The sequence below is a fragment of the Formica exsecta genome, unplaced genomic scaffold (genome assembly GCF_003651465.1).
Source record: "Formica exsecta isolate Colony F162 unplaced genomic scaffold, ASM365146v1 scaffold2, whole genome shotgun sequence".
NCBI lineage: Eukaryota > Metazoa > Arthropoda > Insecta > Hymenoptera > Formicidae > Formica > Formica exsecta.
In genome coordinates, this window is record NW_021849297.1 from 2,676,857 (window position 1) to 2,702,321 (window position 25,465).

Consider the following 25,465-nt stretch of genomic DNA (forward strand, 5'->3'; position numbering starts at 1 on the left):
TTTTCTTTCTTCTATCATTTTTTATATTATAATTTGTAAATAATTATATGATAATAGAAATATTTATAAATTTTTTGAAATTTTCAGCTCTATTAAGTGTATCTGACAAGACTGATTTGTTACCATTGGCGAAAAAGCTGCATGAATTTGGATTAACATTAATCGCCTCTGGAGGTACAGCACAGGCATTGAGAAATGCTAATTTACCTGTACAAGATGTTTCGGAAGTTACAGGAGCGCCTGAGATGCTTAATGGACGTGTGAAAACTCTACATCCTGCTATACATGCTGGTAAAGATAAATATCTTTTATCAAAATATTTGATAAGATTCATCTAATGAATATATTACATAGCAAACATTTCATATATAACTATAACAAATCAATATTTACAACTTTAACATTCTTATTTCTACATTAACAGGTATTCTTGCCAGGCTGACCAATTCTGATGCTCAAGATCTTCAGAAGCAAAATTACGATCTTATTCAAGTAGTAGTTTGCAATCTATATCCTTTTGTAAATACTATTTCGAAAGCAAATGTGACAGTTGAGGATGCAATAGAGAACATTGATATTGGTGGTGTAACTTTATTGCGAGCTGCTGCCAAGAATCATAACAGAGTTACAGTTATCTGTGACCCCAATGATTATGAAAAGATCATTAAAGAGATGGAAACTGCTGTTGATAAAAATACCTCTCTACAAACTAGGTAAGTTCTTGTGATAATGTAAATTTGTACCTCTTGCTATTATATAATTATATTAAAATTGTTGCTTAACATTTTTATACAATTTGTAGGCAAACTTTAGCCTTGAAAGCATTCACTAATACCGCCGAGTATGACAACGCTATTTCGGATTACTTTCGCAAGCAATATAGCGCTGGAATCTCGCAACTTACTCTTCGTTATGGCATGAATCCACATCAAAAACCCGCACAGATTTTCACTACCTTAGAAAAGTTGCCATTGACTATAGTGAACGGATCACCAGGTTTCATCAATCTATGTGACGCATTGAATGGTTATCAATTAGTGAAGGAATTAAAATCCGCGCTAAACTTGCCAGCGGCAACTTCCTTCAAACATGTTAGCCCGGCTGGCGCCGCGGTTGGAGTCCCTTTGGATGATATACAGGCGAAGCTGTGTCAAGTGGACGATCTTTACGATCAACTTACACCCCTAGCAACTGCCTACGCTCGTGCACGAGGTGCTGATCGCATGTCCAGTTTCGGCGATTTCATCGCATTGTCCGAGCCATGCGATGTTACAACGGCGAAGATAATATCGCGAGAGGTTTCAGACGGAATAATTGCCCCTGGCTATTCGGAGGAAGCTCTTCAAATATTGAAGAAGAAGAAGAATGGTGGATATTGTATACTTCAAATTGATCCTTCTTATATACCATCTGCAGTGGAACGCAAGATTCTGTATGGCTTGGTTATGGAACAGAAACGTAACGATGCGGTTATCGACAAGTCGACATTTGATAACGCTGTAACGACGAAATCGAAGATTCTATCGGAGGATGCTATCCGCGATCTAATCGTAGCAACTATTACTGTCAAATATACGCAAAGCAACTCAGTCTGTTATGCGAAAGATGGACAAGTAATCGGCACTGGCGCAGGACAACAATCTAGAATTCACTGCACTAGGCTTGCCGGAGATAAGGCCGATAACTGGTTCGTTATATGGTTCTTTTAATTTTATATGAAAATATTATAGATATGATATGAGTATATTAGAGTATATTTTGATTATGTATGTATATATTTTTAGATATTGTACTCTCTTTTACAGGTGGCTTCGTCAGCATCCAAGAGTGATAGGAATGAAGTTTAAAAAAGGCGTGAAGAGAGCGGAAATCTCTAATGCTATCGACAATTATGTCAATGGGTCTGTGGGAAAGGATATGGATGAAGCTACATGGGCCTCCATGTATGAAGAAATACCTGAAAAACTATCGGAAAGCGATAGAATTGAATGGATTAAGAAATTGAATAATGTCGCTCTGAGTAGCGATGCTTTCTTTCCATTCAGAGATAATGTTGATAGGGCTAGACTTGTACGTACAATGTATCACTTATATTATGCTCTGTGATATTTCCATGATATAATTATTTAAATAGTTAAAATTATGTGTTAAATGCTGATTTGTTTTTCGTGTAGATATAAATTTACATCATTTATAAATTTTTTTCGATGATGTATCTTTTTTTCATTCATTACAGAGTGGTGTCAAGTATATTGCGAGTCCTGCTGGTTCTACAAATGATGCAGCAGTAATCGAAGCTTGCAACGAGCATGAAATAGTGCTGATTCACACTAGTTTCCGCTTATTCCACCATTAGATCTAAGATACAAATTATATATCATTGTTGGTATTTTTATATTTTTATACATTCCAAAAGAAAGAAGATTTCTTTCTATTATAATGTTCTAATATACAAGAAAACTAATACCACAAAATATTTTTGTATTTTTCTTTTAATATCAAAATTTATGTACACAACTATATATTATTAATAAACGTTTATATAAATTCCAGATATGCATGTATATTATTGCAATAATTTATAAGTTTCATCACATGTTTTGATATTTTAGCTTTATTTCAATAAAAAGTACGTGTATAGCTTCATCAGTAGTTGTATATACAATAGGTGTATACACATCACACACACATGTATATATAGTTTATCTATAATTTCTTCAGATAAGCAAATTGATAAATAAGGAGTTTTGAGATTAAAGCTGGCCACACACACTTTCCGTAATACGTAACAGTAAGGTTTCGACCAATCGCGTTGCTCGATTCGGCCGAATCGAGCAACGCGATTGGTCGGTACCTTACTGTTACGTCTTACGGAAAGTGTGTGTGGCCAGCTTATCACAGAGAGAAGCCTGAGAAATGTCACGGCTAAACGCTAGACGCTAGAGAAACAAGGATAGCGTGATCGTCAATCCTTTTCTATCTTTTATCTTCACGGTGCGTCCACGCGAGCAATGCAATTGTGTGTATAGTTTATACATATACGGACATACACGTCTACATAGAGACCGAGAATTTATTTCTCAGCGTTGGTAATCCTGACACTATAGTTTCACATTGTCACCGCGCGAGGTCTCTAAGATCGATTTGATAACCCGGTGTATTCCGCCAAAGTTTTTATTTACACAAATTCAATATAATAACTAAGTTAATATCGCTTCAATAGTAATTTGAATAATTATGGACGAAAGTGATAACGCTCAAATAGTTGTTAGTAAACTATACACGTGCAAGATTACTTATATATATAAGAAAAACTAACTTTATAAAAATTAATTATTATTATTATATCGTAACATTTTTCGTTTTATTGTAATTTTTTAATATAAACTTGGATAATTATTAACTTCAAGTTAATTAATTTAAATCAAATTTAAAACACTAAACTTTAAATTATGTAAATTAAAATATTATTTAATGAATATTGCAGTTATTTATTTATCTGATTGAATCTCTCTATATAAATCTGTATTTGAACAATTGTGTTTTGTATATATTTTTATATTGCAATTTTGAATTTGTATTGAACAATCAATGATCAGAAAGAAACTAAAAAAAAATTAAGAATTTAGTTCTGCTTACTAAATAATAATCTTTTGTATACTCTCTGTATTTTGCAGGTTATAGCAGATGATGTTTGTAGGAAAGCAGGTATTGCGACAACCTGGATTAATAGCAATAGATTTGGAATTCATGCATACAAACATATAGATAAGTTTTCACAAGGTGTTTGCAGAACTTTTACATATTTCTTTGGATATAAACCAAAAATGTGATTATATATTATGTATATTACCATTTCCTCATGTTATCAATTCTTGTTTCAGATACTAAAAGTCAGTTTGCACCTTGTGAAGCAAAAGTGCATTTTCTCCGGCCAGATATCATATTATTTTCACCTCTTTTACGTAAATTGGTTAATGAAAGCAATGGTATTTTTCTGTCAGTACAAAATCTTAAATCCTTTTCTTCTGGTGACATTAGGCCAGAACTTCTCAAACACAGTAAACAATATAGATCTATATTGAGAGCATGTGTTGAAAATCTACAAGAGATATTACCAAAAGAGCCACTATCGGAAGAAAAAACAATGCTGGAAAATTTTCTCACTATATTTTATCAAGTGGAATGCATCTGGCACTTGACAGAAATTCTCTATGTTGATACTGTACCAGGTAAATTAATACATATATATATGAAATAATATTAAGTATAATTATACATATAAATTTTTTTTAGAAAATAATATTTGCCTTAAATACATTGCATTTTTTTTTATATATTGCATCATGTGCATAGGTGACGTTGTACTGCCGCAATTATTAGAATGGATCAGTTTTCATTTTCCTTCAAGAGAGCTAGTAGCTTCAAAAATTTTGTCGAAGAAAGCTATTGGTGCTGATTTAGAAAATTCGAATTATTGGGAAGCTGTAATGGGCTGTGCATTTCATGGGAAATTAAATTTAGTCTGCCATCTTCTAGCATTGCACAGCAAAGCAGATCATTCAGCATTCATTACTGCAGACAATATTATCAGAACAATGCCGGTATACAATGTATATGGCGGATATTCTGTAAATGAGTTTATTATACGATGGAAACATTGGCAAATGGATCTTTGCTCAAATCTAGAAACTAACTATTTTGTTATAGATAATAATCTGGAGATGCTCATGAAGGTCAGTTAAGTATTATATTAACACATTCTTTTTTTTTTCAAATATACAAAATTTTGTTCTACAGTTAATAGCAGGAGATGAATCAGTGTTGTGGGAATATTCTATGTATACAGAAGCATGGTATGAATTATTGGCAGCAAAATTATTTTATTCGGCTCCTTGTTGCAAACAACTGGAGCTTTCACGTTACGCAAACAGTGTTGCTGAGAGATGGCAAGCTAATAGACACTTAGATCGAGTAATTCTTGCTTTAATAGAAAATGATTTGTATCAAGTTATCAAAGAGATACAATATATGAGTGATAACGGCTGGTTTGCAGCTCATTTAATAGATCTCTTGTATAAATGTGGAAAATTAAATATTTTAAACAAAGAAAAGACAAAGTAAGTATGAATGCAAAGTAAATCATTGATGATGAATTGAAATATTTCGCAATTTGTTACAGTGTGACTGCACAACTTCACGAATCTCTTATATTAGAGTATGGTACTATGTTAATGAGTCATCACTCGTTATGGCAGTGTGGTGCGAGTTACTTGATACACTGTTCTAAACAAGGTTTGGGCAGATTAGAAATTCTGTTGCAGTCGCTACCGACAGGCACGGAAGCGAGAATCAATAAGATTATCGACATCGCACGGGACAATAATATGCCGCACGTTGGTAAAATTCAGTTTCATTCTTTCTTCTCTTTGACTTTAAATAATATTTATTATAACTCAGAAACGCGTGCGTGTTTCAGTTGCCAGTATATGCAAAATTCAAGGGATGAAGAGTATAAGACAAGGAAGATTGGGCAACGCTCTCATGTGGGCGCTTAAGGCACATGATGGCAATTTTACTACATACATCGCGGACCAGTTTTTAAAACATTACGCAGAACACGGGGAATTAGAGTGTCGCGATTTGTTGGAAAATTTAGGTTCTTGCATGCTGGCCAGCGATAGGCTTACATTTTTAGGTAAAAAAATATAAAAAGCAAAATGAAAATATGACTGATGGAAATGATAATTTTCATATAATTGTTTTACCTTTTTTTAATTATATATAATAATTAATAAGATCAATTTGTGTTATTGCTTTCAGGAAAATATTGTGAATTTCATCATATGTATGGAATGGGCGAGTACCGAGAAGCAGCAAGTTTATTAGTATCCCTCTTAGTCTCGAATTTGACACCAAAATAGTAAGTTATATTATTCATCTTAAGAATATTTTTATGTTTAATATTTTTATGGATTGTAACTTTCTCTTTTTCCTCAGTTTTTGGTCTATTCTGCTCACGGATGCTATACCATTATTAGAAGCGGAAGATGTGATTTTTTCATCCAATGATTGTTACGAACTGCTACGTTGCGCAGAAGCTCACGGCGATGATCCGAAATTTCAAGACAAAGTTTCCATATTCCGAATAGGCGTTGCACGAAACCTGGCACGATCTTTAAGCTTAGAAGGTTGCCAGGTTGAACATTGACATTATTCATTGCTGTACAATTCATTTCTTTTGTAAAATATGTTATCAGTATCTTTTTCTACTTAATCTTGCAATTTATACAAATATAAACAATTTGAACGTTATGAAAATGATCTTTAAGTAATATTTCATTTGTTGTATAGCAAATTTATTGGAGATGCGTTGACAGAAAGAATTTTTAGAATTCTGACAGTTGCTCAGCAATTGATGAAAAATATGTCCACAAAAGCTTTTGCAACAAATAAAATATAAACGAAGATTAAAGGGGAGAATACAATAGAATCTTTTTATTCCATTCTTTGTTATTTTGAATCCCATATTATTTTAAGAATACATTCCACATCTGATTTTATAAATGCTTTTTTTATAAATGCTTTTTTTGAATCGTTTAATGTTTAATTGATCAATTACGATGAAGAAATCTATGTTTCTTTTGTTCCCTGATTTATATAAATCAAGTGCATCTTTTTAAATTAGAGGTTTTATTTTTTGTAACTAAACTTCTTGCAACCGCTTATCGTTAGTATAATAGCAATCCAACGTAATTGGCTCTTACTTTTAGAACCAACAAATCAACGTCGAGTGTTGACAAGACGATAACTCAGCAATTGTTTTGTTGAACATGGCCACTATGGCTAGGTCGGGGAGACGCTAACAGCATCGTTCTATCTTTATTACTTATCAAAAGTTGAACAAGGACAGAACATGCTCATAGCGCTAAAAGCGTGCTCCTCGAACCTAGCCTATATATTTGCCATTATAACCCTGCGTGTAGGGTTATAATGTAAATGTATAGTGTATCCCGATTGTTTATACTATATTTTTCTTCTTTTTCGCATAAATGTATGTTCTAAATGTATATCTATTTCATTTTAATTAAATAGGAAAAAAGTGCAGCTATAAAAAAACACGAATCTATTCTTCAGTCTTTGCTTGCGCTTCTGCTTTTATTTATCTCATTTGTATTTTGATAATCTGTCCTTTTGCATCTTGTATGTACTACAAAAACTTATGTATGTCTCACTATTTATCTATAGATATTTTTTACACACATTATTTTTATTGCAGATTGCAGATTTCATGCAGCATGTTTTCCATAACTTTAGTAAATATTGATAGTTACCAAGCATCTCCGATACCAGAACTTGATGTGACATTCTCTGAATTTCGTGGTTCGGAGATAAAAAAGGTACCTATAATTAGGATATTCGGATCAACTGTCACCGGTAAGAATCAAATATAAAATCAATAATTTTATTATTGGTCTATCTTTTGATAGATTAAATATTTTACATTAAAGCATTTTAATAAAGTTTAAGAATTTTTAGGTAAAAAGACATGTCTGCATATTCATGGTGTCTTTCCATATATGTATGTACCATGCACTATTCAAGAGAATACAGATAGTTATGCTTATCAACTGGCTGCATCAATTGATTCTGCTTTGAATACATCTTTTGGTTCTACATTATCCACCAATCAACATGTCTACAAAATCCAACAAGTATCAGGAATGTAAGAACAATTCTTATCAGAAATTATATAATAAATAGATCTCATCACACAATATCTTTTTTATTTATAATATTTGTATAATAATTGTATTTATTACTAACAATAAGTAAAAAATTGATAAAGCTCTTATGTTAAAAACAAGATTTAAAGCATTTTAATATAGTCTGGGAAATTTAAATTATATTTATATTTTTTTATACATTATTCGTTTTATTTATTAATTATGTCACATTGTTTTACAGACCTTTCTATGGTTATCACGAGAAAGAGCATTTATTTTTTAAGATATATTTTTATAATCCAGCTATAATTAAAAGAACAGCAGATTTGTTGCAGGTAAGCAATAGTGCTTTTTCCTTTTCTATATAAAATATATACCTTTTTAGAAGACATATCAAATAACAGAAAGATATTATTTTTTCAGAATGGTGTTATTCTCAATCAAACTTTACAGCCATATGAAGCACATATTCCCTATATTCTACAATTTATGATAGATTACAATCTCTATGGCATGAATTTAATAAATTTGAACAACATAAAATACAGATGCTCTTTGCAAGGATGTACAACAGAAAACAGTCAAAACAAATCTTCAATGGATTTGATAAACTCACAAATGTATCTTCCAACATCTATAACAAGACAAAGTACGTGCGAATTGGAAGTAGATGCGCATGTTTCAGATATTCTAAATAGACAAAATGTCACTGAAAAATTGGAACTGAATCCTGGTCTTGCTGCAATCTGGAATGAGGAGAAAACAAGGAGGACTGCAGCTGGTTTAGAAAATGCAAAATCACAATTATTATATCCTAAAACTCCTAGTAAAGTTATCCTGCCTCCAACAAACAATGATATTTATCAAAAGAGTCAATTATTGAGAAGACTGAATGCTATATCACAAGTATTTTATTGTTCTATTGGATTACTTATTTAACGTATGTTTTATGCATATTTATGTATATTAATTTTAATTTACCTATTCTAGACTAATGAAACAGTTATTTCAAATACAACTGTATTTTCATATCCTATCGAAATAGAAGATAATGAAAATGTCTTAAATGCATCTTGTATTATAAATCACAATGAATCTTTTGCATGTGAAGAGAATATTGAAAGAACACTTTCTGATAATTTTAAATTTTTGCAAGTAGCCTCATCAGCATTTTTAGAAGCAAATCGAAGTCAAAGTAATGTAACAGATACAAGTATTTGTAAGTATCACATATTCACTATTGTATGTTTTAAATATACCTGAATAAAATATTTACATTAAAGTAACTATATAAAATATATAATTTATTTCTTTTTATGTATTTGTGTATGTCCAGTGGATGCAGATGATATACAATTAGTAGAAATGTTGGCTGACTTAGCGGAAGAAAATGAGATTAAGATTAATGTAGATGATGATAGCGTTCTCGGATCCCAATATTCTATATCTAACGGACCAGTTAAAAATGATCCAGAGGAAGAGGAGATTGAGGATTTAAATATTACAAGTTTAGACTTAGATGATTTAAGTTCTTGGGAATCGATGCATAAACGATCCAATCAGCATGGCAATGTGGGAGAAATTATAAATGATAAACAGAATACGGAATCGGTGGATGATTTAAATGTTAATGAAGAAAGTGACATAAATGTTACACAAACGAATTTTCCCCAACTTGATGGAATTTATGATTTATGTGGAAATATGTTAGATTATGAAAGAGAGACTGTAAATGATTTAAGTAATATAAGGATGATATTTAAAAGCGATACAGCAGCATGTACTATAGGTCAATGCCTTTCTGAAAATAATAAATATTTTACAGCTGTTAATACAAGAAAAAATTATGCAATGTGTAATTCATACAGAAATTTATATCTAGTGGACATTATCGAGTATATTGCAAATAATCCCGACAGATATCATCTAAAAAAAAAATTATACAACTTTTTAAATAGATATTGTTTTCATATATTTGTGAAAACTAGCAAGAATTTGCAAAACTCACAAATTGACAGTATTGTTGTAAGAAAAATGTATTATTTAGAAAATATTAAAAGAAGAATTGTACATAATAAGAAGATAGAGAAAGAATTATGTGTTACTCGATATCAATTACAGTCAGACCATCGAGATTTAGATGTTTATGATATAGATGAAATAGGAACATATGAATGTTTAGAACACATCAACCAATATTATATAGCAGATTACGAAAAAGATAAATGCAATTATAAGCAAGATTCAAAATCATGTATTCAACAAAACATTTTTTTGAATATCAACCATAGACCATCCAATTTTCCAATGAAATTTATAATATCTAGTGTTGATGGAGCCACAGCTACTGACTCGAGCGATTCTGAACCCGAAGCTGATATTACAATCGATAGACAAGAGGAATGTATATGCGTTTATAAATCTGGAAAGACGAATGTACCACAAAACATAGTTCAGATTACTCCGAAAAAAAGAAAGCTCGATTTCAAGGATGATGATTACGAATCACCTAGTAAACGAAAAAATATGGCTGTTAAAACACCGAAAAGAAAATATAATTCTCCAAGCAAAGTGCTCAGAAGTCCACAATTGTCGGGTAATTACTCGCCTCTTGATATTACTATTACATCTCCGAAAACTCGTAGAAGTCCTGTACGACAACACGAATCTCCGAAAAATAAACAATACACACCGATATCCGATATTCCTACTTCTATTACACCAAACCGTAAGACACGTTCGTTACGTGTGAGCTTACTTTGTGAAAAACGCCTAACAAATTTTTCAAAGTTAGATTTAGGTAATTTAAGTAACTTTATTATATTTATAAAGAATTATTTATTTATATAGCGCATTTATATAGCACATTAAATGCTTTTGATTTAATTTATTTTCTTTCTTTTTCAGAAAATAATGTCGACACTGATAATGTTCAAGAGAAATTAGTAGTTAATGAAACAGATATGGCGTAAGATTTCTATATTTTAAATAATTTAGAAATAATATAATTATTTATATAAATGGTAAGTAATATTTATTATATATTTATAGTGAAAATATTGATTATACAAGTACTGTAAAAATTACTAAAACAACAGTTCATGAATCAATAAAAGAACATGAAAAGAAAATGGAAAATCCGTTGGTTAAAAAAAGCAAGGAGATTCGTAAGAGATTGTCTTTTTTGTATGAAATAGAAAATACTCCTGCAGAATCAGATCACCATATAAGTCGATCTGAAAACTTGATCGCATTTGAGCATTCTGTTGACCAAACACACACAGATGCAATTGCAATTTCTTCCAACAATGAAAATAGTGATAATAGTGTTCCAAGCAGTCAACAAACGGAGAAAAGTAGTAATGATATGTCGCCCGAGAGAAACTATGCATCAGGCATACGTAATCTGGCGAAAGAATTGATTACATTTCATGATATTATTCCTGAAACTGATCTTGATGAAGATGAAAACGAAGTATGTAATACAACTTTTACCCAACATATCAATGAAAAGCTAGAGAATGACAGTCAATGTTTTTCATTGGAAAGAAATATTCATCGATCACGAAGAAATGCATTAATTACAATTACCACAAAGTATAAACCTCCTAGTACTGAAAGAATTTTAGAAAGTATGACATTGTACGGCATTCCGAAATATAGATCGCAAAAACCATTTTTCGGCAACAATAACGATTACGCGAAACATAAAGAATCATCAAACACGAATACTCTGCGTTTCGACATACCTACATTTAAATCTAGTTTAGAAGAGATTACAAGTATCAAGCTATGGCGAAGAATGAAAGTCAATGAATTTCATCCCTCTGGAGCAAGTATAAAGACTTATCATATCAAACGGTCACTTGCAGGATATAATCTGTTAACAATTAAACCACTCATGGTACCGCCATCTTCTAAAGATATTAAAAATTGGATAAGAGCTAAAAGATATCTTTCAGAAAAAAATTGTGATATCAAATTATACAAACAAAATAAAGAAAAGGAATTAAATGTACACAACATACAACATTCGTCAATCAATATTGTCAATGAAAGAGATGAGCCCCAGCAAAGAACATCTAATAATTCAATAAATAACAATTCAAACATGGAGGAATCTGATTCATTAATGCTTCAGCAAAGTATGCTCAGCGGAACATCTGATGATACCAGGAAATACGAGTTTACACAAAATTCTGATAATTCACAAATATCGGGAGATAATCTAAATCCTTCCTTGAAAAAAGCATTAGAAAATCCGTTATTATATAAACAAAATAAGATGCAGCAGCAGCTGGGTGTCTCGTATGGCCAGATCGAATGCACGGGAGGAAGCTCTAAGGGAAGCTATGGTAATGTCTCGAGTGAGAATCTTCAAAATGCTAGAGCGATCACTGTAGTAAGTTTGTTATTTTAATTCCTCTTACGTGTGTAACTAATCCAAGGTTTATATCTTATTAAATTTTTCACAGCATCAGTATCTGACATTACTATCTCTCGAAGTACACACTGTTACTCGGGAAAATCTTCTTCCTGATCCACAGTATGATTCTATCGCTGCATTATTTTATGCGATTTATAATGACGTTCCGATGGATACTAATGAGCAGATAGAACATGGTGATTATCAAAAATAGTAATTTTATATACAGAACTTATATAATATATCTCCCTTAAGATTTTACTTCACTGATTAAAAAATTGAAGATTATTTTTTCATACAGCACACAATACTATTATTAATAATAATAAACTTTTTTGTTTTAGGCGCTATAATTGTAAATCCTAGTTCTGTAAGTACAAGACTTAATAAGATCCATTCTGCGAGTGTAATGTGTCCGATACTATATGTTATGACAGAACAAGATATGTTCAATAGTCTTGTAAAATTAATTGAACAGTACAATCCAGATATTCTAGTCGGTTGGGAAGTAGAAATGCTTTCATGGGGCTATGTTTTTCAAAGAGCATTTCATCTTAATCTCAATAATTTTCCAATAAGAATTTCAAAAGTTCCACATATACATATATTTTCCAAGTCCGATAGTCATGTATCTGAAAAGAATGATGTAAGTGAAATAAAAGTACTTGGTCGCAATATCCTTGATGTTTGGAGAATCATGAGGCATGAGGCAGGTGAGTTGTATATTTTCAAAGCGAATATTTATTTCTTTTATTTAAAATAATAAAAAGGGACTTAATTTCTTCCAGCACTATTAACATATACCTTCGAGAATGTTATGCACCATGTTTTACACGAAAGAATTCCATGCCCTTCTTTCAAAATATTGTCTACCTGGTGGAAACATAAGAGTATGATAATAAAAAGCAGAGTTATACATCATTATGTTATTAGAGTTGTAGGCACTCTTAAGCTCTTAAATCATTTAGATATTATAGGTGAGATTAATGAGTTTTCTATATTTGTTTTTTACACTTTTTTATGTGTTAAATATATTTATTACTATTTACTTGATAATCTTAAAATTTATTATTTTATTCTAAACTTTCATATCATGTAGGTCGCACATGCGAACACGCCCGTCTCTTTGGTATACAATTTTACGAGGTTTTTTCACGAGGTTCACAATTTCGCGTCGAGTCCATGATGCTAAGATTAGCAAAACCCATGAATTATATTCCAATCTCACCATCCATGCATCAAAGAGCCAAAATGCGAGCGCCGGAGTGTCTACCGTTGATTATGGAACCCGAATCTGAATTTTATACTGATCCATTGATTGTACTCGATTTCCAGAGCTTGTATCCAAGTATGATTATTGCTTACAATTACTGTTTCTCTACCTGTTTAGGAAGAATAGAACACATAGGCCAGTGAGTATATCTAACATATATAAACGGCAATATCAAAAAGAGATTTGGATTAAATTCATTAATTCGATATTTTTCTTCGTTAGATACGGTCCATTCGAGTTCGGTGCAGCGACGTTAAGGATAAGAAAGAATACTGCATTAAAGTTGCAAGACAAAATAAATTTTTCACCTTGTGGTGTAGCGTTTGTGAAGAAAGAAGTACGTCAGGGAATATTACCGCGTATGCTGGCGGAAATTTTAAATACTCGTTTGATGGTAAAGGAATCTATGAAGTTACATCCAGCAGAAAATCGCACATTGCACCGTGTTCTTCATTCGCAACAATTGGGCCTCAAGTTAATCGCGAATGTCACTTATGGTTATACATCCGCAAATTTTAGTGGCAGAATGCCATGTATTGAGGTATGATATATGTTTTCAAGTTATATAAAAAAAGATAATTGAAAATAGTACATACTCATAAACTTAATTTGATGAGACTCTTTAAATATTACTTCAATATCGATATTATTTTCTGTAGAAATTTTTGTTTATTTGACGAGTTCTTTATAGATAGGCGACAGTGTTGTCAGCAAAGGACGAGAGACATTGGAACGAGCGATCAAGCTAGTAGAATCTACTCCAAAATGGGGCGCTCGAGTAGTTTACGGAGATACAGATTCTTTATTTGTGTTATTAGCTGGAAAATCTCGAGAAGAGGCGTTTGCTATCGGCGAAGAAATCGCGGATGCTGTAACCGCGATTAATCCCCCGCCTGTTAAACTTAAATTTGAGAAAGTTCTTTATCCCTCTATTTTACAAGTAAGATATCAAGAAAAATGACATAATTATAATAAAATTAATATATACAGCAATATTGATACACATTACAAAAAGAGGTCAATAATATTTTAAATTGATAAATGTATTATTTCAGACGAAAAAACGATATTGCGGATACATGTACGAGACGCGCGATCAGGAGAAGCCCGAGTTTCTAGCGAAAGGAATTGAGACTGTTCGCAGAGACGGATGTCCTGCAGTTTCGAAAGTAAGCAAGGTGACAAATAAAAATTATCCTCGTGATTGATTTTACAATAAATTTAAATATTTTCTCATATTGCAGATACTCGAGAAAGCCCTGAAGATTTTATTCGATACAAAGGATATTTCTCTAGTAAAGCTATACGTTATCAGACAATTCGATAAGATCTTTCAGCGACGCGTGTCCATACAAGATTTGACATTTGCGAAAGAATTTCGCGGGATGCGCGGATATAAGCCATCCGCTTGCGTGCCGGCGCTAGAATTGACGCGCAGATTGATCAGGAAAGATCCACGCGCCGTGCCACGCATCAGCGAGCGCGTTCGATATATCATCGTTGCTGGTGCACCGAATCAGCCGCTCATCCATTGCGTGCGTACGCCGATGGAAGTTATCATCGATCCAGGGTTAATTCCAAATTCCGTGTACTATATAACTAAAGTCATCATACCGCCCCTCAATCGCTGTTTCAATCTATTCGGAATCGACCTCAATGTATGGTAAGTATGTTAAATTCATATGAATACTTTCAATCATATGGAGATCACATGTTTTGCAATAATTTCAGTTCACTCATGAAAGAGAAACATTTTATAATATTATATTTTTGTACGTAGGTATAGAGAAATATCTCACCGCACCAGTTTCAGTAATATTGTACGCTTAGGAGAAGACAATTCGAAATCTACTATTCGTCAGTTCTTCAATTCTATTACATGCATTACTTGCGGAGAACAAACCAATAAAGAAGTTTGTCCAGAATGCCTTTCACAACCAAGCCGAACAATTCTTGTACTTCTTCAGAAGATAAGGCAACTGGAAAGAAATCAACAACAAATAGCTGCTGTAAGGACAAAGGAAAAAATATTATGGAAACATTTATTGTTAAGAGCGAGCTTGTATTGAATCTTGTTTTTAAGTTAAAATTTCTATTAATTCTCTATAATTATGTGTAATATTTTCTATTTATATAGTAATGCATTTTTTTTGTAGATTTGTCATTCCTGTATTGGGCGATTAGGTGATATAGAATGCTCATCTTTGGATTGCCCTATTCTATACCGAATGGCTCAAGCTCGCAAAGAGCTTACGCAAGTTTCTTACATAAATAACATTATTTATGGAAATAATTCAAATGGAATCGAAGATTTGAATGCAGTTGCTGAATGGTATTCATTATGATGGAAGTAAATCTATTATCTGAAATAAATAAAGATTTTTTATTTTTTATAAATTACAAATATTTCACAGAGTAATATTTAACATTGTTAATCTTGTAACATGTAATATTGTTAAGATTAATATTATTTTTTATAATCAAAAATATATAGGATTAAATAATCTAAATATTTAACTTGGACTAAAGTACGGTATATAAAATTTTGACCCTCTTGAATAAAATTGTATCTTTGGTATACATACGATACATTTAAGAATAGATATAATAATTAATCTACCGATTGGTTAACCAATTTACGAAACGACCAATGAGAAACACGATTTTTTTTAGATACTAGCTGTGTTCCAAAATACACTGCCAGTATTGGAAATCTATAGTTCACGTTACATATATTATAGATTTCTAGTACTAGCAGTGAATTTCTGAACGCAATTCAGCACAACCAATCAGCAACGAGCACACAGTAATTCGTTTTCCCTCCAAATAGAAGCTGAATATTTTATACGCGTCGAATAAGTTTATAAATACCTGAAAGCTTTCTCGAGATTGAAGAGGCACAAATTTTACACAATAATATAGATATAACTATGAAAAGCATGAAATTACAATTGTTAATACCTTCAGAAATGTTTCTTGCGAACGACTCGTGACATGACTCGCTTCGAACACGTTCTCGTTTAACGATATTAACGGGCCATCGCGTCGACGCGATTTGAAAGTTTTTATTTGTTATAAACGAGATAAGCGCGATGTCGAGAACATAATCGGCGATGAAGAAATCGCACCGGCGAGTGTTCTAGCTCTCGTATGATCATTGATAAATTGCGGCGTTTTAGCCTTCATATGACGACGAGCGTCTCGTTGCGTGTTAGCCAGGTGATTTTGTCTTCGTCTGTTCGCACTGTTAAATAACCATTGCACATCAAACTGCTGTTACATCCGTAAAACTGCTAACAAATGGTTTAGCGATCGTTTGTCATGGCATATCGAGCCCACATCTTGCAAATTGGGTGCTCGCGGTTTGCGATTTGCTATCATTTCAAAAGATTCCCATTCTTCAATCTTGATCGAGCTTTTTGCGATCTTCTGTCATTCAGGCATAATGTCCGCCAGGGGCAACTCCTCTCGCAAGGTCTGTTGTTTTTGCAACTTAACAGAGAACAATGAACTGGAGTACGGCAGATTTCATGAATATAATGGAATTGTTACACATTATTATTGCTTGGTAGGTTTAAAGTGCTAATAACTAAAATGCTAAGCGAAATAACCTTAAATGAGTCGAGATTTTAATCTATCTTGTTTTCTCTAATATCGTTAAATATGGAATTTAAAAAATTTCTAAGATGTTTAGATACAGAAGGCTTATAGTATATTAGTCAGAATTATATTGTTAATATATTCATATGTGCATTGTTTTAGCTTCTTTCTTCAAACATGGAACAGAAAGGAAAGGACGACGAGGGTATACTTGGATTTCTAACAGAAGATATACAAAAGGAACTTCGCAGAGGAAAAAGATTGGTATATAATTTAAAAATGATGATATTCTCTGTTACTATATATGACTCTTAAATATTTTATAAATAATTTAATCATATTTATCAAACACTGAATTATGAATTTAATCTGACAAGTAGTTTTTGATGTTCTTAGGCATGTTCGTATTGCAAAAAGATTGGTGCTACTTTAGGCTGCTGTAATGTAAAGTGTAAACGAATATTTCATTTTCCTTGTGGTTTGAAGGCTGGTTCATTACATCAATATTTCGGAGAATTTAGGTAAGGACAAATATCAAACCATTTTTTACAGGTGCTGTAACTGTAAAAATTTTGGTATAATCCCAATTTATTATAATTGGAATGTTTCAGATCATATTGTATAAATCATAGACCAAAGCAACGAATCGATGAACATATTTTAAAGCAGATTAGCTCATTAGATAATATATTATGTTGTATATGTTACGACAAGATAAACCCCACTGATTTTGTAAAAACCTTATGGGCCCCCTGTTGTAAAAAAAATGCATTCTTTCATCGTAAATGTGTTCAGGTTAGTCATAATAATATTCATTTTCATGCATGAAAAGCTTATACTGATTGTTTGATATATATTAATTTTAAATTACAATGATATTCCCATTTTTGAAACATTACTATGCTTATAGCATAAATATAAATTTATATCCAAGACAATTCCTCATTTCAGCAACTTGCTTTAAGTGCGGGATATTTCTTCAAATGTCCTCTTTGTAACAATAAACAGGATTTCCGTAATGCTATGTTGGAATACGGCATTTTTATCCCGAGTCAGTAAGTATAGAATTTTCACAGGTCATTTTTTGTAACGCTTTTTGGAATTCTTTAAGTTGTGTGTACATTAGTTGACTCTATAAAGCCAAAAGTTACTTCTAGATTAAAATATTAATGTTGCTAATATTGATAAGTTAATGATATGTTTTACATAACACAGAATAAAAACATATTTTTTATGTAATGTTAGGGATGCGTCTTGGGAATTGGTACCAAATGCATTTGAAGAGCTTTTGTATAGACATGATCAGTGTGATGCAGTAAAATGTCTTTGTCCAAAGGGAAGAAAACATGTTAGCAGTAATGCGTAAGTAATAAAGTAATAATTGCTTATAATAGTATTAAAAAATTTTATATGGTATTAAATATGTGAATCATTATAAAATATTTGTGAAATATTATAGTAAATGGGAATTGACGTTATGTCGGACTTGTGGATCGCAAGGTATTCACATGGCATGTGGGCAATTAAAATGGGCTAATCCTATATGGGAATGCACTGAATGTACTTCCATATTACGTAAGTATCTCCTTAATTTATAGAAAGAAATACATTATAAACAAATGTTATGATATCTATATAATTGTGTTTTTTCTTTTATAAGATAACACTAAAAATAATGGAGATGCGGAATCAGAGAACAGTTCTGATAGGTATGTAATAAATTTATCTTGTAATTGTATAGATTGTTAAAAATTCTTAAAATTTTTCTTCATTTATCTTGGATCAAATAATTATCGTATTTATATAACATGTCTAACCCATATGATTTTTGCTGTTACTTCTAGTTTGAGTAGAGATTCTAATTTAGACTCAAATAGTGATACAGACATTTCTGTGGGAATGGAGTTTCCTGTGCCATGTGCATCACCCAGTTTTAGTTCTAGTTCATCTGCGTTATCCTTGTCGGATATCGGAACGGATATTAGAATACGCCCTGGACCACGCTCTTTTAAGTTGCAGCAGCAAATGATTAAATGGTTGGATCATAATAACTGATAATAATCATAGTGATAATATTCCTTCAAATTTAATGTGCTATTACAATAGAAAATTAATTTTTTGTTTTATTTAATAGGTTGGAATTTACACATGATGCTTTTCAGAAGGATGTAACTGCTGAACTTAATCAAGATACCAATGCATCATCAAAGAATGACGATGAAGAAAAATCTTTGAGAAATAACGAAAATAATACTCGGAAAGAAAGACAGATGTCTAGCAATGACATAACATCTCAACCGATTCGAAAGGAAACGGATATTATCACAATTGAGAGCGATGACGATAATGAAGTAGAAGTAAACGAATTTAAAATATATTGGTTTTATAAATAAGAAAATCGCATTTTTTTAAAATCAATATCATATACGTACATATTTTCTGTTATTGCAGATTATTACATTAAAACGAAGAACAGATCGTTTAACTCCACTGCAATCGACATCTCAATTAAGTATACCTCATATATCATCATCAAAGAATATTATAAAGTCACAGTTAAACACAATAGAAAATTTAACAACTACATGTTCAAACGCAACATCGACTAATTTATTGGAAAAAAATTATATTGAGCTACATAAATCTGTCGCATCAAAACAAAACATTTCAAACAAAAGTGAATCTACCACTGAACTATTTGAGGCAGCTACATTGCGAGAATCCACGCCAGATCTTTTCATTTCAAATGATAATAATTTGGATAACTTGGACACAGAGAATATAAGCAGAAGTCCTATTATGAATATTAAAATTACTAACGTTACTTCTCTACCGCCCGAAGTGTTCGAAAGTGTACCTGACGTCGCGTTACATGAGAATTCTATCGATATCGCGTCTCCTTCGACAAGTAAATCGTTGGAGAAACTCGTCACGTACATCGCGCCTCCAAAACGCATATACGAAGAAGGTAATTTGAGAAAAAGAAGAGGAGTTTATACATATATATTATAACTGCAATGGTAATAACATAACATTATATTATATTTTTCAGCAAACAGTGTTACCAGTAATTGTAAAAAAATCAAAGGAGATAATTGTGACAAAAAGTCTTGGGAAAAGAATTCAATACAATTAACTAATTTACTCGATGTTGTTACAACTAATGCGAGCAAACAGCAAAATGAAAAGATATCTCCAAGCAAGACCAATGAGATTCATGAAAATAACAATCTCTTGAAATGTACATCTGAACTTTTAAACGAATCTTCCAATTTATCTAATTCATCCAATTTATATAATCAAAAGGAGTTGTCTACCCAACTCATATCATTTCGTAAGGAGAATGATGTAAAACGTACGAATCAAGTCACAGGAAATTATTCGGAAGGAAACGGATCATCACTTAATGTACAACAGAGTAACGAAAATTCTGGAAAAGCGAGGAAGACATACTTGCCCAGTAGCAAACGCAAAAATCAACTTTACTTGTCATTGGAAAAGTTTTATCCCACATTAATGCCAGACTCGAATCTTACAATTAATCAAGATGCAGAAATCAATAGAAATATGCTCCATACATTATCGAACATCATTCTGCCAAATGATTTCCCAACTGTAAGCCGATCGGTGGTGAGAGCATTTAATGCAAATGTGCCCGTTGTTGCAAACGACAATCAGACAAAAATGTTAGATAAGAAGAATACTGCCTTGATGAAGGAAAAAATATTTACTAATGTATCCAGTCCTGGCGATAGTTTTTCAAACAACATACTTGTAAGTAACTTATTTAAAAAATTTAAATATTAAATAAATATTGTAAATAATTTCTGATTAGTTTTACACACTATTTTTTAAATAAATTATTTTTTTAAAAATGTTTTATTTCTGTACACTAAATCTCTGTAAACCCCGCGTTCACGCTTTGTAAAGTAATAGTAAACATATTATGAGCATATTATTGATTCTGGTGAGAAAACGGTGCGGGGAGTGTGTGTTATTGCAAGCAAATTTCCCCGTGCCTCCTCTCCAGTGTATATCTTGCGATTCTAACAGTGTGACGGGGATGCAGGCACCTGCCCTGCTGAGATTGACTCAACCGGCCGAAAGAAGACAGATCCATCAAGTGAATCCTGTGGGAGGTGAGTCTAATATACTGCAATACAAATTCTTTAAAGAGAGATTCTCGTGTAACAGCTTTAAAAACAGGTAATTTTTATGAAAGTTTTTTTAGAAAACTATTGACCATATCAGAATAAACTTTTTTGTGGATATAAAGAGACATCCTGAGAATACAAAAAATCTTTTTTTTTTAATTTTCTTTATTATATACTAAATAGCATGTAGGAGTATTCCTTAAATAGTAAATTCTTCAATTCTTATTGCAATAAATTGAACTGTTTGTTGCAATAAATTAATATGTTCGTTAATGATTTTGTTATAAAAAAGAGAAAGAGAAAAAGATATTTATTAGCCACAAAAAATAATGACAAAGTAAGCTAATTAAGAGAGAGAGAGATTTCTATTAACAAAATGTATACTGTTGTAATTCATCATAGATGAAAAAATACATAGATACATACATAGAAAAAAAATACATGATAAAAAAAAGAAATTGGAAATAAAATGCTGAAAAAGAACAAGACTGATATAAAAGATGCATATAGATTAATATTAATTTATTAATGTATAGTGCGGACAGCAGCGAAGCCATTGAATCGCACAATCCTGTCGCGACCAACAGCGTCTTCCCCCGAGTCACAAATAACTATAGCACCTGTCATCAACCTAGATTGATACCGCAGTATATGAATTTACATGATCTGAAGTTTCGAGTCTGCAAACCAGACAATGTTCAGGTATATTTCACATATGTAGGGGAATCGATTATAATAATAAATTATTAATAAGTTTTTACCGAGAGCGGAGTTTAATCACAATATTTCTATATATATGCAGATGGTTTTGTATGATACTTTCTCTGTAAATATACCGATAAAAAATTCCAAGGAGAGCAAGATTCAATCGAACATAGCTGCACAACGGGAATCGAAAGGATTGTCCTATCATGCATCAGGTGAAGCTTCGTCCAGTATAGAGTACATCGATGGTATCCAAACTGCAGAACAACGATTCTTCAAGTTGTTTCGCTCTTCGAAAAATGAGAACTTGAATCATGATAAGACCAAGTACATAGTACATGGTCAGGACGATACAAAAGAGAATTTAGATCCTGTTAGATCGAAAATGCTTTCGTGTAACGATATATTTGATAATAGTTTAGTGAATGACATTTGTGACACAGTGACCGTTCATGATTCTCTTTGTGGTGAAATGGATAATGAGATGCATCTTGTTTCGAACGATACTAATTTAAATACATTAAATCCAACAATTTGTAATAAGAATGTAGAGGATAGTGTAATGGATGGCGTAACGTTCGTTTCGAATGATCGCAAACAAACCTTGCAAGTCAATTGGGAAGATGTACAGCAGCATAAACAAGTATCTATATACAATATGACGCCTGCGTCTACAGAAGAGAAAATTGCTCGATCTTTTTGTAAAGAGACTAGCAGCATAGTACACAAAGTTGATTTTGATTTTAATATTGTTAAAACGAATAAAAATATTGAGAAAATATTGCAGGATGATATCACTGTTTCTACAAATCGATATAATAGGGATAGCAATAGAAAAATTGGAAACGATCATACAGACGATTCTCAGACGATGTTACTAGTTAATAGTTATAAACATTTAGACAATACAAACGTCATGAGACCAAAAGTTGCAAATTGGAGTGCCACCCGTGTTTCGAACATTATGTTTAATGAGCATTTTATAAATAAGCAAATTGATACATCCGATTCCGTAAAGTTTATTCGATGCTTGACATTTAATGAAAATATTGTAAATCGTAATAGTGAAAACAATTTCAGATATAATAATAGCGAGTCTTTTCTCAAAGTTAGTATAGATTTATGTAAAATACAAAGTCTGATCGACTCTAAGCCGGAATTATTTGTAAATCAGAAAAGCAATGTTGATGATAAGCGGCGTAAATGCACAAGTTGATTATATGGCCAAGAAGATTACTCAACAACAGGTAAGATATGATATCGAGAACAGTGATATTAATCAATATCCACCAAAAAATAGTGAGTTACAGATGTCAGGAAATTGCATAAGTAACATGAGGCAAATGTAGATGCGAAATATTGTTCCCATTGCGAATACATTCGTGCGAAATCAGAAGCCAAAACGTGGGATTAAATATTTCGATAAACATATTTTAAATAGATAGATAAAATAAAGAATACTCTGTATGATAAAGAAATATAAATAGCATGGCAGAAAAAATAATGATTCATGTCCACTAATATTTTATACAAAATGTGTTGTGATTTTATACAAAACTGGAAAATACTTATTAATGTGTAATTTTATTTTTTCCTTTTCTCAAACAATGAATAAATTTCTGTTCGCGCACGTCTTCAAATTGTAACATATAATTGTATATAGTAAAATTTTATATAAAGTAAACAATTTTATATAGTTATTTTCTATACTATACTGATATAATAAAATGATTTTATATTTATAAGCATCATTTTTCCTATCTCCACTTTCTTGTAATAATATAAAATCGAATTGAATTGTTAATCTAATTTAGTTAAATAATTTATTTAAAGCTCTTGCTTTTTTTTTATGGCCTAAACATATTATTTTTGTATTTTGATTGGTTTAGAGAGTAATCAAGTAAGAAAGTAATAAGATTAAAGAATTAAAAATAGTGATGCATTTTTTATAAGCTTAAGTTTTTTATTAAATTGACTTAAACATGTTACACTGCTGGATCGTCTCCCTTAGTAGTACGTGTATAGATAAGTTGTGCGTGATGCTGCACAACTTGCTTGATCAAGCCCTTTTGCTGAAGCTCTATCAGAGCCCGTCTGGCGAGAGATCCTCTAATTTTTAATCTCTCGCTAACAATTGAAGGTGTAATCAATTTGTACTGTGGTACTTCTTTTAATAATTTTTCATATGTCGGTTTATCAAAGAGTACTTGATTATTTAATTTGTCACGTACTTTTCCTTTGGACCACTTCTGCAAGTATAAGGGGGAAATATGTTAAAATAATTCTATTACAAAATAAAACATTAAAGATACATAATTTGAATCTCATCCAATTCATTAAATCAGATTTTGCTTTCACAATTAATAAAGTTGATATGTATACATTAAAAGAGATGAATTGTTTGAAATCTATTGCAAAATCATATATGATACAAAATTAACAAACCTTCTTCTTAGCTTTTCCACCAGATCCACCCTCCTTCTTCTTCTGAGTTTTCTGAGGTTGTTTGGAAGAACCTTTCGTATCCTTTTTGGGTGGCTATAATAATAAATTAAACATAAGATATACTCATAACAAGACAAAATTTGATTACTTCCAAAGATAGTAATCAGACTCATTAAATCAGTGTTTTACTGTCATAGTTATCTAGCAAATACTTAGTCATCATAGAGATGAAGAATTATATAATTTAAACCGAATATATATATATCTTCAATATTTGAAAACAAATAAAAGAATATATTAGCGGTATTTTAAAGATGTTTTGTATTGTCTAAAGTATATTATATATTTTTATATATTCATTTTATATATTAAAATTGATTTGCATATTATTTTATATTAATAATAAATAACATAAAAAGAAAACAGAAAGAATTGCTTGAAATTTATAAAAACATTAACACATACAGATGGATACGTTTTGCTGAGAGTACTAGTATGCTTAAGATAGGATATATTTCTATTAATATAATTAATTGTTCTTTAATTGCATCTTTGAACCACCAATATAGAATCGTTATTTCTCTTCATAAAAAATATTGCCCTTCACATTTTTTCAAAACCAACAGGATTATATATTTAATGGATTGTATACAGCACATGGATCCTTGGACAGGTTACATTCCTCATTCATAAACGAAATCGCATCCAAAACATATTTTCAATTTATATTTACCATTTTACGAAAATCTTCACGCTTTTACGTAATATTGACGGATTTATCTTAGGATTACGATAAAAATACTCTCCGAAATCGCACAGTTCACACGTGAAAACTTACCATGATGGCCGATGATCGAGTGAGAAAGAGAGCGGAAGTCAGCCGAGCGCCATGTCGAATATCATGACGACCGTGGCTCCATCTACGACGACGGATATCCTGTACTACGTTGATCGAAATCGCGACGAAAAATCGTGTCGCGAAAAGCCACAACTACACGCCATTTCGATAGATTATTCCATCGTGTGGCGAATTTCATTTCGCACGCGAACTTATTCCAGCACGTGACGCATCGATTTATCCGTCAACTCGTCACTCATTACCTTCCCCCCCCCCCCCACCCGCCCCCCTTGCCGA

General features: G+C 31.7%; 4 protein-coding genes across 5 annotated transcripts in view; 3 read left to right on the forward strand and 1 right to left on the reverse strand.

Annotated features, from left to right (window-relative positions):
- The window catches only part of LOC115234415 (bifunctional purine biosynthesis protein PURH), a 4,094-nt gene extending 1,542 nt beyond the window's left edge, over positions 1-2,552 (forward strand). Inside the window, exons 2-6 of the mRNA XM_029805472.1 lie at positions 88-291; positions 425-713; positions 803-1,687; positions 1,806-2,070; positions 2,237-2,552. Coding sequence (XP_029661332.1) covers positions 88-291; positions 425-713; positions 803-1,687; positions 1,806-2,070; positions 2,237-2,356 — 1,763 coding nt within the window. The 3' untranslated portion in view covers positions 2,357-2,552. The remainder of the gene's footprint in view (positions 1-87; positions 292-424; positions 714-802; positions 1,688-1,805; positions 2,071-2,236) is intronic.
- A 564-nt stretch (positions 2,553-3,116) lies between these two features.
- LOC115234468 (nuclear pore complex protein Nup85) lies at positions 3,117-7,119 on the forward strand. The gene is made up of 10 exons (XM_029805562.1): positions 3,117-3,267; positions 3,678-3,783; positions 3,885-4,232; positions 4,357-4,736; positions 4,801-5,120; positions 5,183-5,400; positions 5,480-5,698; positions 5,824-5,923; positions 6,001-6,199; positions 6,774-7,119. Exons 1-10 carry the CDS (start codon positions 3,238-3,240, stop codon positions 6,798-6,800), a joined length of 1,947 nt encoding a protein of 648 aa, XP_029661422.1. The 5' UTR covers positions 3,117-3,237; the 3' UTR covers positions 6,801-7,119.
- Positions 7,064-23,611, forward strand: LOC115234502. The gene is given in 35 exon segments (XM_029805636.1): positions 7,064-7,203; positions 7,280-7,437; positions 7,540-7,726; positions 7,969-8,062; positions 8,151-8,633; positions 8,718-8,946; positions 9,064-10,527; positions 10,635-10,695; positions 10,779-12,129; positions 12,203-12,350; positions 12,498-12,866; positions 12,942-13,130; positions 13,253-13,565; positions 13,649-13,967; positions 14,118-14,366; positions 14,482-14,595; positions 14,671-15,089; positions 15,207-15,435; positions 15,583-15,765; positions 16,653-16,994; positions 17,189-17,290; positions 17,423-17,547; positions 17,638-17,821; positions 17,978-18,081; positions 18,272-18,388; positions 18,486-18,601; positions 18,687-18,735; positions 18,871-19,062; positions 19,161-19,383; positions 19,478-19,994; positions 20,079-20,800; positions 21,080-21,165; positions 21,717-21,882; positions 21,983-23,121; positions 23,123-23,611. Coding segments are annotated over 34 exon segments (10,932 nt in total). The 5' UTR covers positions 7,064-7,203; positions 7,280-7,298; the 3' UTR covers positions 23,331-23,611.
- A 216-nt stretch (positions 23,612-23,827) lies between these two features.
- Positions 23,828-25,302, reverse strand: LOC115234470 (40S ribosomal protein S25). Of its 2 annotated transcripts, none has more exons than XM_029805566.1 (3): positions 25,169-25,302; positions 24,331-24,423; positions 23,828-24,134 (listed from the first exon to the last, which is right to left on the reverse strand). In XM_029805566.1, exons 1-3 carry the CDS (start codon positions 25,169-25,171, stop codon positions 23,871-23,873), a joined length of 360 nt encoding a protein of 119 aa, XP_029661426.1. In that variant the 5' UTR covers positions 25,172-25,302; the 3' UTR covers positions 23,828-23,870. The 2 variants fall into 2 exon arrangements, with proteins under 2 accessions (XP_029661426.1, XP_029661427.1); XM_029805567.1 differs by having other exon boundaries at positions 25,064-25,216.
- Between the last annotated feature and the right edge of the window lie 163 nt (positions 25,303-25,465).

What these genes read in the sequence shown, in the direction of transcription:
- LOC115234470 (XM_029805566.1), bottom strand. An exon ending in GTGGAAAAGCTAAGAAGAAG is followed by an intron (nt 24,135 to 24,330) that starts GTTTGTTAATTT and finishes TTATACTTGCAG; the next exon opens with AAGTGGTCCAAAGGAAAAGT.
- LOC115234468 (XM_029805562.1), top strand. Translation starts at nt 3,238, where the DNA reads ATGGACGAAAGTGATAACGCTCAAATAGTT. An exon ending in ATCTGGAGATGCTCATGAAG is followed by an intron (nt 4,737 to 4,800) that starts GTCAGTTAAGTA and finishes TTTGTTCTACAG; the next exon opens with TTAATAGCAGGAGATGAATC. An exon ending in CGATAGGCTTACATTTTTAG is followed by an intron (nt 5,699 to 5,823) that starts GTAAAAAAATAT and finishes TATTGCTTTCAG; the next exon opens with GAAAATATTGTGAATTTCAT.